General features: G+C 44.7%; 1 protein-coding gene across 1 annotated transcript in view; it reads right to left on the minus strand.

The window, feature by feature from the left end:
- Positions 1-2,526: 2,526 nt before the first annotated feature.
- LOC114709173 (cardiomyopathy-associated protein 5-like) overlaps positions 2,527-17,608 on the minus strand; it is a 101,188-nt gene continuing 86,106 nt past the window's right edge. The window contains 1 exon segment of the mRNA XM_037209550.1: positions 2,527-2,673. Within this exon segment, the coding sequence (XP_037065445.1) occupies positions 2,527-2,673 (147 nt within the window).

Raw genomic sequence — 17,608 nt, forward strand, 5'->3', positions numbered from 1 at the left:
TGCACTTATGCTATGGTAAGCATGGTTGTATAGCAAGATTACTGTCCAATGAAAAATTCCTAAAAGTTCTTAAGAGTTCACCTAGAATTGACCAATTTTGGCTGAACTACAGACTTGTAGAAGAAATATAAATTATTTTTTGTCATGTTTCTATCTTCTGAAACTTAGGGCGTGTCTAAATGAAGCTAGTAGAGGTGGCTCCATAGTAAAGCAAACTGGGATTTGCCTAAGCATTCATCTGTACGAGAATGTCACTAGACACAAGATTCTCCTAGCTGAGCTTGAGAACACTGTTTCCTGCTCCATCTGTACAATAGTATAGGAATAACACGTGTGATGTAAAGATTTACATCTTCTTAGTGCTTTTAAAGGAGCATTTTATCTGTAAAATACCTTAAAATACATGGTAGCAAGTTACTTAATTTCTTATTCCAAATGTTTCTCATCACGTAGAGACGTTTGTTAGCATGACTCACCCAGCCTAACTTCCTTTTCCCACTCTCCCCCGGTTTACCGTATTCCTCGTGCTGTGACTTAGATGAGGAAAGGCTTGTGGCACTCTGCAGTGGATGCAAACATCTGTCTAGTTCTAAGGCTCGGTTATAGAAAGCCCATTATTGTCCTAGATGCCTGTGCCACACTCTCTGATATCAGCTCTGTCAGTTCACAAAGGTGACATATTTACCTTGATCTACCCTTCCGTTGATTTGCCCGTCAATTGTTGGAGAACGTAGAGAAGGAAAGAGGGTCTTGTGCTGTATTCTCCTTGCCAGGTCCCAATGTGAAGGACAGCAGCTGGCAGGGCCTTCGGATATTCCTTGATAGCAAGAACAGCTGTGATACCTAAGCCAGATGCTTGTGAGTGTGCACCACAAACTGATGTGTTAAGCTGTCAGGCCAAGAGATACCCACCAGTCAGAGATCAGCAATACCCAATCTACAGGCTTCTCCCAGACACCCACACAGCCACGTCATGCACAAGCTTTAAAAAAGTCAGAACTGTGCTGGCTGTCATAATACTTCAGAGGCCACACAGATCAATTTTAAAGGTGTATTACCTGTGATCAATGATGCATAATCTATAGTGAAGAAATAGCTATTAACCTGGAAAGTCTAGGCTTGACAACCTGAATTTGATGATGGGGGAATTAAATTTGGCATTCTTTTTCTTTTCTTTTTTCTATTTTTTGAGACAGAGTTTCTCTTTGTAAACAGTCCTGGGTGTCCTGGAACTCACTTTGTAGACCAGGCTGGCCTCAGACTCACATCTGCTTGCCTCTGCCTGCCAAGTGCTGGGATTAAAGGCATGTACCATCACTGCCCAGCAAAGTTGGTATGCCTTAGGTCACTTTATCCTCAGGACTATATGACCATGGTGACATGAGCAGAAATCTGGAATCTGGTTCTCTGGGCACTCACCAGGCATTTGGTTTTCAGTAACAATAGAAAGTTACACTTGTAAGTTACTTGATGATTTTCCAATACTTTTACATATATAATTTCCTTTTATCTATAAATTCATTGTCCTGGCTAGTCATGGGTCAACCTGACAGAAGCTAAAGTCATCTGAGAGGAGGGAACCTCAATTGAGAAAATGTCTCCATGAGATTGGGCTGTAGGGCCTGGCAGGTGGCACACGCCTTAAATCCCAACACTTGGGAGACAGAGGCAGGCCGATCTCAGCGAGTTCAAGGCCAGCCTGGTCTACAAAGCAAGGTCAAGGACAGCTAGGACTGCTACACAGAGAAACCCTGTCTCAAAAAAAAAAAAAAAAAAAAAAGATTAGGCTGTAGGCAAGCAAACCTATAGGACATTTTCTTAACCAGTGATTGATGTGGGAGAGCCCAACCCTTTGTGGGTGGGATATTTCTGGGCTGGTGGTCCTGGTTCTATAAGAAAGCAGGCTGGGCAAGCTATGAGAAACAAGCCAGTAAGCAGCACCCCTCCATAGCCTCTGTCTGCATCAGCACCTTCCTCCTGGTTCCCACCCTGTTTGACTGTCTTGATGGTGAACTGTGATATGAAAGTGTAGGAAAAAATGAACCCTGTCTTCTCTAAACTGTTTTTGGTTATGGCATTTCATCACAGCAATAGAAACCCTGAGACATTCACCACTCAGTTTCCTCAACAAAACTTAACATCTATCACCTTTCAGACTCAGTCCATGAAGGTACAGCAGAAAATGAAGGACCAGCTCTCCCATTGCCTAACTTCAAGAAGATAAGTGCTAAGAAGAAAATGGAAGGTGACGAATGGGATAGAGAAAGTAGCTATGAGCTGGAGCACCATGTTGTGTATGTGATCAGCCAAACTGCCTGGAAAGGATGGATGGGTCTACCTGCTAAGCTGCCAGCAGGCTGTGCAGTGTGCACCAGCTTTCGTGAGCGGTCACCCATGCTGGTGTGGGACCTTTGGGGATGAAGCTGTCTTTGAATCATTTCTGCTCCTGTAAGTAACCGTTCAGCCCACATTCCTGGAACACCTCAGTAAAACGCACTGCACTGGCTCACCCAGTTGGACTTGGTGTCATCCTTGCTCTGGCCTGCTGTCAGTAGATGTTTGCTCATGTGTCCCCGAGAAGCGTGAGACACAGCAGCCAAAGCCACCAGGTGTGGTACACAAGCGGCAGCTTTGTTGTTGGTTTTTATAACCTTGGAAATCAAACGGGACGATCTGTAAGTGCGAGAAGAGAGGTACTTAATTTGAGCACAGAGTGTAAAAACTGACGTGAGATTTTACGGGGTAGAAATGAGTGTTCCAGGAGGACCAGGTTGCTGGCAATTAGAAGCGGTCCAGGTAAAAGGAGCCACATGTGCCGGAGAGGAGAAGGTGTGATGGTGCAAAAATGGAGCCTGGTGTGCGTGGGGCACGTCTGTACACAGTCTGGGGTCATCTTGAAAGTTGTAGCTCCGGGACACAAATGTTAGCATTCTGCAGGCACTTTCAGGTGCTCTTCCAAGGAGCAAGCAGACTGGAAAGTCCCTACCACCCTGGCTCTTCCAAGGCTCTATGGGGGGCTGCTTCTTAACAGCTTAAATAACCTGATTTACCAGATGTCTAAGACATTTGTGTATCTTGCCGTAGAAAACACTTTTGGGGTGCCGCGAAGGTGCCTCAGTTGGTAAAGTGCTTGCCATACACACATGAGGACCTGCGTTTGACCTCCCCAAATGGGACGTGCTCCTGCAGTCCCAGTGCTGGGGGAGAGGGCAGGGACAGCAGAATCGCTAAATACACACATTTGCTTTTAACTATGTAAGTAAATAAAAAAGTCTTAATATAAAAAGTATCATTTATAGAGCTGAGGTTGTAGGTCAGCACTGGAGTGTGTGCTTAACATGCCCAAGGCCCTGGGTTCAATGCCTAGTGCAGGCATGCATACACACACGCACACGCACACACAGTGGCGGGTGGGGGTGGGGGGAGAATCTAACACAGACAAAGTCTCTTTCAATAGCCACCACCCATCTCTGTTCTATTACTAAAGAAGGACTTCTTCCGAGCAGTTCAATCAAGTTTAAAAAAAAAAAAAAAAAAAACCATAAAAAACTATATAACTCTCTAAGAGCATGAATTATGACGTTTAGTTCATCCAAAAGACAGAAGACCAGATTAATAAGTGATCCCTTAGAAACTAAGGTTCAAAATAGTGGCTAGATTCTTTTTTCCCCACCCCAGGTCCTGTAAGTGAAGCTCAGGCTAGCCTCTAACTCATACTTCTTGTATCTCAGTCCCCTGAGTGTTAAAAGTACAGGTGTGGACACTCTAGCAGACTGTATTCTTCATTTAATACAAATAGGATATATGTCTGGTTTCCAGTGGTAGTGACCCATGCAGAACTTTTAAACTGTGTGAATCACTTACACATCCAGAGTTGGAAAGAGTGAAGTTTCACATTAGCAATCACCGTATAAACACTCAAGGGGCAGCTAGCTATTCAAAGGCTGGCCACGGGCTAAGTATCTGACTCAGTTACATACACGTCGGGGAAATGCCTGAGTTTGCTGGTGAAAAGGAACAAGACTGCAATCTCAGCTCTCAGGAGGAGTCGGACGTTTGTGGCCAGCCTGAACTGTGTCTACAGTGGCACGTGGAGACTCTGTCTCAAAAGCCAAGGACAGGGGATACAGCTCAGTGGTCGAGAATATTTTAACATGCACAAGGGCCATCAATTTTTCCACTATGATTAAAAACTAGAGGATTAAAAAGATGCCAGCTGCAGAGCAGGGTGTGGTAGTCCACATCTGTAATCCTAGTTTCTCTGGAAGCCACAGTCAGAGGAGTGCAAATTCAAGGCCAGCGTGGACAACTTAGTGAGACCTATCTCACAATGAAATAAGAACAGGAGGAGTTGGGGGGCGGGGGCAGGAGACAATGATCTAAATACAGCACTCCTATACAAAATTCTTTTTAAAAAAAAAATTAGGGCTGAACGTAGCTTGCTGGTAGAGCGCTTGCCTAACATGCACGGAGGCTTAGGTTCGATGCCCGAAATGGAGAAATTCACATTCAAACAGTCTTAGAAAGCACCAGGGCTGGTTCACGGCTTAGTGACCGCTTCAGCGTTTATGTGGGCAAGTCAGTTATTTGTGATCTTGGGAGCTGGGGACGCCTCAGCAGTGACACTCGTGGCCGCACAGCTCTGCTGTGGGGGCTGCCCTGTGTGCTCAGATGCTCTCCTATCGTTCCTGGTCTACTAGATGCCAGTAGGACCCCAAGTCCAGCTGGGACATCAGAAATGTCTGCAGGTCTACACTAGCTGAGAACCTCTGGTATAGACCCTAGAATGAAAAGAAGTGGGTAAGGATGGAAAGACAAAACAATGGAAAATAAGAACATCCGAAGAGTTAAACACAGGCTGAACGGTTTAGCCCTGGGATTCTTCAACAACTGCTGAGTATTAGCTCGGAGCAGAAACTCCCCCAACCCCTGCTGGGAGATTCCTGTGAATGCCTTGTGGTGGTTGCTAAGAGACCGAATGCTTCATCTGAGCGTGTCAGGTTGGGAGCTTTTAAATCAGTCATCAGGATAGACTTTCTTGGCTGCTCCACTTTTTTAAACCTACAATTTGTGACTACAGTATGAGAGAGAATTTATCCCAAGAGCAGGAGAAATCTGGTAAGCTCTCCATGGTTGCCCTCCAGTAATTTTTCTTGCTAAATTTACAACAAAGAACCCCCACATAGTAGGTCTTGAGAACATTTCTACTGGGATTGGGGATTTAGCTCAGTAGTAGAGCATTTGTCTAGCAAGCGCACCCTGGGTTCAGTCCTCAGCTCCAGAAGAAAAAAAAAAGAAGAAAGAAAGAAAGAAAAACACTACTATTAATAATACCCTGAAAAAAGTAAAACCCGGTTCAGCTAGCGGGTGGTTCTCCAGTTAAACTCAGTCGTCTGCTGGATTGGATATGAGGTTATCAAAGAGACATGCCTTTGGGGAAGTCTGTGGGGTGTTTTCTGGGAGGACCCTCCCCCAGAGTGGGCAACAGTAGCCCAGATACAGAGGTCTGGGGGGACCAGGGCTCCCTTTGTTGGCCTTCCCTCCTCCTGCTGCTGTGTTGGCCATCAGAACCCACTTCCTCCAGCGGACTAAAGCGCAGGACTCCTCCAGCACAGTCCAGGCCTCCAGCACCAGAATAAGACAGCCCAGGCATTCCGCCTCACGCCCCAAAGCAAGTCTCTTCCTCTCTAGCATGTAGCTAGTCGTTGTTTGACTGCCCAGCATGCATCATGTAAGCCATTCTAACAAATCCCCTCTGTAACACGCATTCTTTCTATCAGTTCTGTTCCTCTAGAGAACCGTGACTGGTACATGGGGTCAGGAATTGTCTGTCTATGTAGTTAGGTGTGGTGGGTTAGAGCTCCCGGGTCTGTTTGGATAAACCATAGAGAGGGGAGTCTCGCTGGAGCCCCAGGAACTACCCTCCTACAATGGAGAGAAATGCCCTGAGCGTACACTGAAAACTGTGACAGATGACGACCATCCACCTTCTCTTTAATTTTCCAAGTGTTCCTTCGCTGAATTCTTCTGTACTTCTCTAACTATGCCGCCAGCAATCCTTTCAGGGAGATTAATCCTATTGTTGCAGTTACTGACAACCCTTTGGATATTTTCTGTAGACCAGCTCCAGACGGTAACTCACTAACATCATTAGTTTTATATTTTCTGCAAGTACAGCAGGAGAAAATATGTTCAGTCGTGTATCACAGATAGCTCAGTCAGTAAAGCGTTTGCTGTGCTAGAGGACCTGAGTTCGGTCCCCAACACCCATGCAAAAAACCAGACATGGCAGCACACACTTAGAATCTCAGCACTGAGAAGGTGGAGATATTCCTGGCGCTTTCTGGCCAAGCAGCCTATCCCAGTTAGCAAGTCCCAGGAGGAGACCCTGTCTCTATTTAAAAAGTGGACAGGACAACATTCTTGAGGAAGAACACCCTAGGTTGACCTCTGGCCTATGACCTCTTCATGTTCGAACACACACACACACACACACACACACACACACACACACCTATGACCTCTTCATGTCTGAACACACACATACACACACATAACAGAGAGCGAGAATTCTTCATTCTTGAAGTAATGATCTACAATGTATGTGTGCCAAAGCTCCTCGTTTTTGAAAGCAGTTGGTTTTCCTCTCCGATGTGGAAACAGAACCTGGAGGATCTCTCTGAAGAAGACAACTGAGAGAGGATCTTGGCCACTAAACTTGGCATCGCTCTCTTTAATATTCCCAGCCGTTGCCCAGGCATTTTACACTCTTACTCTCTACTGTTTTTTAGAGGATGACCATAGGTCAAATTCTGCCATTAGGCTGGTTACAGGACCTGGTTACCATGGAAACCCGTCAGCAGAGTTGCCCAATGAGAATGCCCCAGCAGGCCTAGATGACTGTCCCACCAGCCTGGCTGAAGGCCACCACTGGAGAAAAAGAACACAGAGCCCTCTTGCTTAAAACCCAGCAGGCAGCAAGGCCAGGCACCAGGGAGACTCTGAAATCCCAAGGGGGACAGGAAACAGCCTGAATGCAGCCCTGGAATGCTGTTGGTACACTAGGAAGTAACTTGTTAGTGGGTTGTCATCTCCAATTTGAAAGTCTGTAGGACAGGTCCAGCAGTTGAACCTGTTCTGATGAAGAGGGCTGCTGGGCTAGATGGGATTACGGTAAAACTCTTCATCCCCCAGGGCAGCCTTCTGAGACATGAAGCTGCCTACATAGCTCTGAAGTAGTTCTAAAAATTAAGTTGAATTTCCCATAGCATCTCTTCTTAAACACCCACAAAAGAAATTCATAAAACTCCAGTAAAAAAAAAAAAATCTGCATTTCACCCAGTGAAATGTCCTTTAAAAGGATAACACGGACCCTTGGAATTACTTTTCCCCTGATGTCCAGATGATTGTGGGCATTTTCTTTATCCTACACAAAACTTGAAACTAGCAGCCCAATCAGCTGCTACATGGAACACAAGGAATTATCAATGAGTTTTTCCTAGGCGCTACATTCATACGGGAGTATGTGACTACAGCCTAGAACACTGTGAAAAATGGTTTTGACCTTGTGAGTGGTAGAAAGAACACTCTTGGAGAAATACAGTTTATTATCATACACCATGACATTTGATTTAACCAATGCCCTTCTGAACCTTTAGACTGTTTCCATGTTATAAGAAAGATTGTGGTGAGCTGGGCATGTCGGCACCTGCTCAGACTCCCAGCACTAGGGAACCTGTAACAAGAAGATCACAAGTTCAGGGCTAGCCTGGTCTACACAGTGAGCTCTTTTTTTATTGTTGTTGTTGTTTGTTTGTTTGTTTTTGTTTTGTTTTTTTTAAAAAAACACAAGTGCTCTAACAAAAATCTTTATAAGCACAACTTTCTATACATTTGTTTCCATAGAATAATGCTTTAGGAAATAGAATTTAAGATCAAAAGCACAATTATTTTTCAGGCTTTTTCGACGTATTTTCCAAACTTTCCCTCTGGATAGCATTTCTATCAGTAGTGTGAGGAGGCACCTCACATTCTTCCTACTCGCTTGTCAACACTTCCTACCCTGTGAGTCCTGTCTTAATAGCTGGTTTTAGAAAGTCAGCGTATGACCAAGTTGGCTCCTAGTGAGCTCATTGCCTTAATAGTGAATTACAGTACTTGAGGGTTCTGAGAACCCAGCGCTGACAGAGTGTTGCCTTGGTAACTCTATCCCAGTACTTATTGAGGCTACTTTGTATCATTATAGTTAATGTTTATCTTGTGTCTTTATTTGACCGGAAGTCTTGAGTGGGAAACTTCCTTGCCTCTTTAGAGTCATATGTACCATACCACAGGCTAGAAACAACATGGGATGGTGTAAGAAATGGCATCTTTACTTCCAAAAGGCTCCGGCTTGAGCCCTAGCTTACCACTTACAGCTGTGTGCAGTCTGATGTGTCCCCAAAATTCAAGAAAATTAATCAGCAATTGATCATAGTGAGGGGGTTAAGGTAATTAGGTCCTGAGGATGGAGTCCTCATAAACAGGGGCCACAACCCTTGAGAGAGAGAGTGAAGGGCCTTCTTGTTCCTTCCAGCATGTGCGGAAGGACTCAGTAAGAAGGTCCAGTCACCGGTCACATCTGTGGCATTTTGCTCAGTGCTTCTCAGATTCCAGAACTGTGCACAGTGAGGTCCTGCTGAGTATATATTACCCAGTCTCAGGCATTTTGCTATAGCAAGACAAGCAGACTAAGACTTTGTACAAATGAAGGTTACCCCTCATTTCCTGGGCTTGAAGGTTAAACAGGAGTCTAACACTATTTTGCAATAAGTATAAAATGCCCAGTCTCAGACTGTCAATGGTTTGACTTACAATTTTTTAAATATATGGCGGTGTGTAAGCAGTAAGCATTCATTAGAAACCATACTTCATGTTTCGAATTTTGATCTTTTCCTGATCCAATATTCTGTCTCGATGCTGGGCAGTAGCAGCAAGCCGCCGCCGCTCCCAATCAGCCAGGCCATGTGCCACAAGGGTAAATGACTGACGCCCTGCACGCGCTGCTGCTAAGCAACGATGGCCACTACATGAGTTGCAGAAAATGCACTTTGACTTGTAATGTTTGTAGTGCACGGCAGGGGCGGGGGGGGGGGGGGGGGGGGGGGTGTTGTCAGGACCCAACATAGGCTGAGGGACATCTGAATGTTCTATTCTAACGAACGTTCTGGATGTTTGTTCTCTCGCTTTTTCCTATCTCCTGTTGGGTTCAAACTGTGCAGTCCCTACTCTGAAGATCTGCACATCCACTCTCATTAATTAATAAGGCTATAATTAAGGCAGACATCTCTTTCATAATGATTGCCTCTGGAAAGTATAACTAAGCAAAATTGATACATTTTGATATTAGTCTTCTACATAGCACTCATTCGTCATTCATTCATTTGTTTGAGAACAGAGATTTCTTTTTTTTTGTTGTTGTTGTTTTTTTTGTTTTTTTGTTTTGCTTTGTTTTTCGAGACAGGGTTTCTCTACGTAGTTTTGCGCCTTTCCTGGAGCTCACTTGGTAGCCCAGGCTGGCCTCGAACTCACAGAGATCCGCCTGCCTCTGCTGGGATTAAAGGCGTGCGCCACCACCGCCCGGCCGAGAACAGAGATTTCTAATAGAATCCAAATGCCAAGAGTGTATTCAGGCCTCAAGGCAGGGGGTGGGGTTTTGGATGGGGGAAGCAGGAAACCCAAAGGAGTTAAGAAAACTGCACTCTCTGCCTCTCTCCACATGTCTTCCTTCCCTCCTCACCCCTCTTCCTCCTCCTGTTCCTCTTCCTTTTCCCTTCCTCCTCCTCACCCATTCCCACCCCCCAGTACACACTCAACACAACCCCCCCCCAGATGACAGCCCCAGTCCCAGAGTCTACAGCGTTGTGCTAAAGTCCTTACTTTGGGGGGGGGGGCTATTTGTTTGCTGTTGTTTGGCATAAAAAATTAGTTCCACAGAGATTAAGAATTAAACACAGGAAGAGGCACTTTTCCAAGGAAAGATTATTTTCTTGCTTTTCCTTCTTCTAATCTCTGTCTCCTAGAGAAGGAGAAGAAACAGAGAGAGAAGAATTCAACCTCGTGCCCATGTGCTGGCATGCCTGATGTTTATGAGGTGTGGAGCCTGGATGGTAGGATAGGCTGGAGCAGGGCTCGGGTGCTGAGACCGGAGGGTTTGCCTGCAGACTTCTGAGCAAGGGGCGATGCCTTGAGGGTAGCCGGTATGAGGAAGACTGCTCTAGACTGCTCTACAGCTTTATAAACAGACTTGGGTATAAGCCCTCACTCAGACCCCATCTGACATTATCTCTTCCCCCTTACACACACACACACACACACACACACACACACACACACACACACATACCCCTACCTTGTATGCTTTGGGATTCCCATCCTAAGAAACAATTTTTATTTAACATTATATCCCTTCTCTTTTTCTGGATACCATTCATATGCCAAATTAATCTCAGAAATTTTAGCTAATGTGATTCTTTTAAAAACTCACTTTGACGGGTGACGGTGGCGCACACCTTTAATCCCAGCACTCGGGAGGCAGAGGCAGGCTGATCTTTTTGAGTTTGAGGCCAGCAGGGCCTACAGAGCGAGATCCAGGAAAAGCTACACAGAGAAATCCTGTCTCAGAAAACAAAAAACAAAACAAACAACAAAAACTCACTTTGAATAGTTTATAGAATCTACTTAGTATCTTTTAAAGATGTATTTGTGTGTGTATACATATGTATGTGTGTATGTACGTATGTATGTGTCTGTGTGAGTATATGCTACATGTGTATGGGTGCCCATGGAAGCCAGAAGAGGGCATCAGATCCTCTGGAGCTGGAGTTACAGGCAGTTATAAGCCACCTACCATAGACTCTGGGAACCAAAGTTGTCCTCTAGAAGAACAGAAGGGACTCTTAACCACTGAGCCATTTTCCCAGCCATATATTTACCACTTTTTTTTACTAGTAAAATTAACCAATAACTTTCAAAGATAAAAATAAATGCCATGTAATACACTAGTGCCCCCCCAAAAGCAAAACAAAGTTGAGTAGGTAGGTCTCTCAAATGTTGGTACCTGTCCCGTGTCCCCCTCTTCAAACACCACACAAATGGGCCCTGACTCTCTGTGTCCATGTTAACAGAGAAGAGAATTGACACCTCTTGAATCCTATTTCTACCCACTGCAGATCTTATATAAACCATGGAGTTATCCACACTGTGAGTTGAGGTACCTTTCTCCAGAAAGGGACTGGCCTGGTTTCTACCATAAGGATTAGAAGGGATTCATTTTCTGACAATACCAGATAGCTGAGGGACTTCCTTAGAGCTCTGAAACCTCAAAGAAGACACCATCATGTATAAGGGAGTGTGTTGGGCACCCCCTCCTGGTTGCTTTTACTATGAAATGGAAAAGTCCAGGCTAGAATGCACAGTATAACCAGTCAGAACCTGCTAGAACTTACTTGGGAAGATACCTCATAAGGCTGTATTTGTTTGCTGCAGACTTTATCAGAGTAACTTTGAGACGTATTAATAGTGTGTTCCATTGTTTCAATAAAATGTAAAATATCTATAGAAAGAGCAAACTCTACTAGGTCACATGTCAAATGAGCTGAGAACCAAGGAATGAGCCTGAAGGAAGTTGGCCCAGTGCCCCCCAAGTCCTCCCTGGCAGACTAGCAACTGATCTCTCCTCGCAGTCAGAGAGTCCATCACTTGGGGGTTCTGGGAAGACAGACTGGCAGTGCTGGATGCTGCCCCAGGGGTGGCCCGCACACCATTCACACCTCAGGAGTGGCTGGTGGCTCTCTGGGTTCTCTAGGGTAACAATAGAAGTTACAGTTCCTGCAGTGTCGGACTGTGGGGATGGAAGTGTCCACAGGCAACCTGACGTCTAGTGACCAGTAATAACTTTCTTTATCAAAGTTCTAACAGTGTGTGCACGTTCCTCTGTGTGTGTGTGTGTGTGTGTGTGTGTGTGTGTGTGTGTGTGTGTGTGTGTAGGCCAAAGGTTGATTTTTGAATGTTTTCTCCAATTACTTCTCCACGAATGTGGTAATAAACACCACATTTCTCTCTCAGTGCTAGGCAACCACTAATATCCTTTCTGTCTCTATGGTTTTGCTATTCTGGATATTTTGTATAAATGGGATTACAAAATACATGATCCTCCATGTCTGGCTTCTTTTCCCTTAGCCTGCTGTTTCCAAAGTTCATCCATACTGTAGCATGTCAAAATTCTTAGTTCCCTTTTATGATGAAATAACAGTCTCCTGTATGGGCCATAATTTCATTTAATGTTCATTAGTTGGTATACATTTAAGTTGTCACCCTTACCAATGCCCATTTCCTTGTGGTTTTACTTTGCATTTTTTCTAATGGTTCACAACAGTGAGCATGTTTTCTTATGTTCAGTGGACTTAGTATATTCTCTTTGGAAAGCCATCTATTTGGATCCGTTTCCCAATTTTAAACGGGCTTGTCTTTTTATGTTTGAGTTACAGTAAATCATAAGACCTGTTCTGAGGCGTGCTTTGAGGAGCCCTGTTTTCTACCCTTCCCAGGAGCCTCTGGTCGACCAGGTCATCCTCTGCTTACGCTGGTCAGTTAGCTTCTGTTACAACTCACAGCCCCCTCCCCTGACAAAAGTTCAGCACACTCATCTGGAGACCACAACCTAGGTGAGGCTCCGTTAGCGATATGGAATCTGTTCAGTAGCTATTCTGTGCCCAAAGCCCAGGCTTCTGAGCTGGGATTCTAAGCAGTTAAATGGCAAAAGTCCGTCTAAGGAAGCCTAGGGGTCGACAAATGGGAGTGGGCAGGCTGAGCGAGCATTGTGAACTGGAGCGGAAGGGAGCAGAAAAGTCTAAGAAGCCATTGCCCTTTCTTGACATTTTCTTCTAAGATAAGGTAGGCCACTGAACCTGACAAGTTTTTAAATAAGCCCCCTTTTCCCTCAGCGTTCTCTGTCTTGTTCCTCCAGCTGTGACCTCCTCCCTCTGCTAACTTAAGGTGGTGTCCAAAGACCCCACTCATATTTCTCCCCAAAAAGTCAGGTATATAAATAAAGTGGGGATCCTAATTCTATCAGCCAATCAGTTTAACCACACATTTGGTTGCCAGGCAGGTTTAGCTTACATCTCAACATAACTAACTCTGTACATGTTATTTCTCCCGCATTTAATCTTAGATTTTTATTTTAAGGAGTCTAGGAAGGAAGAATGTCACTTTCTCTGGGGACCGGGTGACAAGGGTTTGGAGGAGGTTCTTTGCTGCTGCTTCCTGGAGGGCGGCCGGTGTCCACTCCTGCCAGCAAGAAAGACCGGGTATAACTGTACAGCCACAAATGGGACCCACTCAATGCTCAGCCCCCGTCTCTCCCTTCCTAGGGCCCTCTGTCCCAGGGCCAGACCCAAGATGACATGGACCTGTTATCCCAGCTCTTGGGAAACTGAGGCGGTAGAATTGCTATGAGTTTGAGGCTAGCTTGGGTTACATGTGAGTTCTAGGCCAGCCTGAGCTAAAATATGAGACTCCAGCTAAAAAAAAAAAAAAGTACATGGGGAGTGTATCTGGAGTAGTTAGGGTAAGAATGAGGGGTAAATATGATGAAAATACATTATATTTATATATGAAATTCTCAAAAAAATTTAATAAAAATGTTTTTTAAAATACAAAAGAAAAAGAACGCTAGATTGAAAAACTTAAAAATTTACTACCTTACACTTAACATAAAGTCTGTCTTTTAAAGAATATATCAGAATTTCATGGATATTATCATAATTTCCCACTAAATGTGTATCATGAGGTCCTATATGGCATGTAGAAGAGTGTTTTGGTGTTGCCAGCTTTGACCTTATGAAACCCAAGACGCTGGGTTGCCTAATGTCTATTTTTAAATGTAAGATTGACTCTATTACACATTAAGAAACCCAATACAGCAAAAGTGCTGGTCAGGGTTAGCGCTACTTCCCAGGCCTTTTATGCTTGTGCTAAAAAAAAAAAAAAAAAAAAAAAAAAAAAAAAAAAAAAAAAAAAAGTAAACTGAAATAATCATTTTAAAATAGTGAAATTGGGGCTGGAGAGAGGGCCCAGCAGTTGAGAGCATGTGTTGTTCTTGCCCAGATCAGGTGGCTCACAACCACCTGTAACTCCAGTTCCAGGGGTTCCAACACCCTTCCTGGCCGCTGCAGGTACCCACATACATGTGTGCATAGCCACAAACAGACAAATACATATACACATAATTTTTTAAAATAATAAAAAATATAAATAGTAAAATTATGCTCAAATAAGAAGAAGTTGGCTAGCGAAGAACAGGCATCTCTTTAATAAGCACTATATGGAGTACATGTCTTTACATACATTGCCTATTCTGTGTTGTGTATGTTTACACATGATCTGAAGACAAACAGGAGAGTTCCAGTACTTATTCTTCCAAAGAGCATGCTGGCACCCTTGTTTATATCCTGCAAGCTGCTGAAATTATGTAAATTACTCAGCATTTTTCCCCTCCAGTTTCTCTCTCACAAAATAAGGGTGAAAGCAAGGGCGGTATCGTTGAACTGTTGTGTTAAAACGACGCTCAAGATAACGGTCACAAGGCCCAGGATGAGTGAGGTGGTCCTTGAGCCAGTGTTGACTCCCCTTCCCTTCTGTGGGCCTCTGTCACTGGTCCCAAACAGAAGAGGGTCAGGAGATGACATCAAAGCGTCCTCTAGGGCAAGCGCCATCAGCAGCCAGGCTCTCCTGCCAAGTCCATGGCAGAACAGTGACCAGCTTTTGCTGTGGGTGGAGGGTGGGTTGGCAGCAGGGACCAGACAGAGACTTAGAGAAAACCACGAGGGGTCTGAAGAGACCACCCCTCAGCTCCCGGGACCGACCCACTTCACCGTGCAGTGACTTCAGTGACAAACAGCTATCTGGCCACTCCAGGGTCTGGAGTAGATACAGTAGAAACTTCGCCTCTTGTTCACTCCGTGTTTACACACCCGGCCCTGAGTACACCCCTGGTGTACACCTGTTGAGAGATAAGGCTCTTCACTTACTAGGGTTGCTCTTCTGGAAGGGGAGGGATTATTTTTACCTACAAATCAGTATAATTCTAAGTATCCTAGTGAGATCAGTCACTAAGAGGGACTTTGTGGTGAATGTACATGTCTTAAGTTTTTAAAGTTACAAATAAAAATTAGACACACTTATGGTACAGAATGGTGAGTGATGGTAAACACATGGGGTTTCTTAAAGAAAACACATACAAACAAAGCATAGGAGCTGTGTGGGTCAGGGGGTTTTGAGGTTTCGCTTGGTAGGTAGGGCAGTGTTGAGTAATCTTCCCACATGCATTGGACTTGACCAGATCAATGGATAGAATTTTTAAATTGAAGACATTCCAGTAGGCTTAATAGAGAACTCTTCTTTGAGCAAAAAGCAAAAACCGTTCTTATCCCTCATCTATGATCTGGCTAAAGGGTCAGTCTAGGGCAGTGGTTCTCAACCTTCCTGTAGAGACCCACAGAGGTTTCCTAGTGAGAACTTACCCAGGGTCTGAGAATCTGAGCTTGCTTTACCCAGCAGGGCTGCACAGGGGAATGATTTGACCACGGGCGTGGTTACCAGGTGTTAGGAAGGGTCTACACTTGGCTGTGTGGTAAGCTTTGATCTAGCAAAGGGAAGTCTTTTGCCCCATCCCTTGGCATTGTTATAAAAAGCCCTTTTGAAGAGACAGAAGGGGCAGTGGATTTTGATCCAGGTCCTCCCGAAGCTATCCTGTGTTTCTGTCTGTCCCCTCTATGCTATCTTTCTATCTGAATGTTTCTTATCACTCTCTCCTCCTCATAGGAACCTTTAAAAGGTGGGAGCTGGCCTCCCCCACCTTCCCAATTCTTCAACCCTTTAGTACAGTTCCTCAAGTTGTGGTGAAAGAGAGGAAGAAAGAAAGGTGGTGATATTTTATTTGTGCTCTGACAAATAAAGCTTGCCGGAAAATCAGGAGGAGCTAGCCACTAGTTAACCATAGAGGTCTGTAGGTCTGTACAGACAGACAGGAAGCGATGGAGCTGGCCAGAGAGAGGAAGTGATAAGGCGGGGTGGAGAGAGGAGCTCATTTCGTAGAGGTGAGAACTTGTGGCTGGCTGCTCTGCCTCTCTGATCTTTCAGCTTTTACCTCAATATCTGGCTCTGGGCTTTTTTTTTTTATTAATAAGACTTTTTAAGATTTGTGTCAGAGAGAGAGAGAGAGAGAGAGAGAGAGAGAGAGAGAGAGAGAGAGAGAGAGAGAGAGAGAGAGAGAGAGAGAGGAGAGTTAAATTATCTATGTGGTTGATAGTGTATTTCTTTCTATTAGTTAACACTGGACTACACAAAAGATTCTTCTCATGTACAAAGCACAGCTGGTCTCTTACATGTGACTCTAGGTTTTCTGACATGGAAGAAGGATTTTGGTTCTAATGTCTGAGTGGTACCACGCTTTCCCTGAGCCCGCGCTCAGAATAGCCAGGCACCACAACAATCTTGCTGTTGCCGCGTTCTCAGTGTGCCCCACGATTTAGTAGGTCTGCTGTTTTCAAGGAAAACAATTAATTCCAATTCTTGTGTTTTCCCCTCACTGTTCAGTCACAGTCTCACCAAGGACAGACGACAGCCATACAGCAGCTCCTAGCCTTCTGGCCTCTCTCCTCCCTCAGCCTCTGGCATCCCAGGCAGTCAGGCACCCTACCCCCAGCGCTTTCCACTGACCTCAGAAGAGGGCTAGCTCGAATAACACACTTGTCAGAACACCTTGGTAAGCAAGCCAGGGAAAGACACCACACAGTTGGACATGTGACACAGACTGCTCTGTACCGATAACCTTCATCTCCCAAGAGCTTGCTTCCCTGTGGCGAGTTACATCAGGATGCTGTTAGGAAGCGGAATGCTATCAGCCCACATCGGCACGTTTCCCACGGGCCTGCTAACGCTGCAATGGAGGATGATTTTTAAGTTTTAGGCACTGCTATAAACACCCCTGTGCTTCCATACAGAAAATAACCTTGACCCACGGAAGCTGTTGTAAAACAGAACTAACCAAAGGTTCCTGAGTAGTCATGGGGAAGTAATGAATTCTCTCCCCAAGTGCCTGCCCCAAGGAGATTTCTACCAGGGTCCAGAACAGAAGCTGCGCATGGCTGAGGATACTAATCTGAGAGAGATAAAATGAATCTAAGCACACTGATTTCTTCAGTCCATTCACTTTATTCTTCTAAGTCAATTCTATCCACAGTTTCTTTTCTGTTCTCATACTTAGCTCCTCTCAGTCCCTTCTGCTGTTCTCTCATGTCTTTCTAGTTCTTTCCATCTCTGTCCTCATCTTTGTTCTTCTAAATAATTCTCCCAGTGCTGTGAGGGAACCAGTTTATATACATAAGCAGTAATTCTTTGGTAAAGCAATGCAAGGCTTGAAGTTTTCAGGGTGCAGAGAGAGGTGATAAGGACCCACACATAAAGCAATAATTGTCAGCTTCCAATTACAACCCCAAAAGGGGAATGGCTAAAGGGGAGTTCTCTGGTAGGGTCAGCTAAAGGCTAAGATCAGTTAGGGATTCTA

The sequence above is a fragment of the Peromyscus leucopus genome, chromosome 11, assembly GCF_004664715.2.
Source record: "Peromyscus leucopus breed LL Stock chromosome 11, UCI_PerLeu_2.1, whole genome shotgun sequence".
Lineage (NCBI taxonomy): Eukaryota > Metazoa > Chordata > Mammalia > Rodentia > Cricetidae > Peromyscus > Peromyscus leucopus.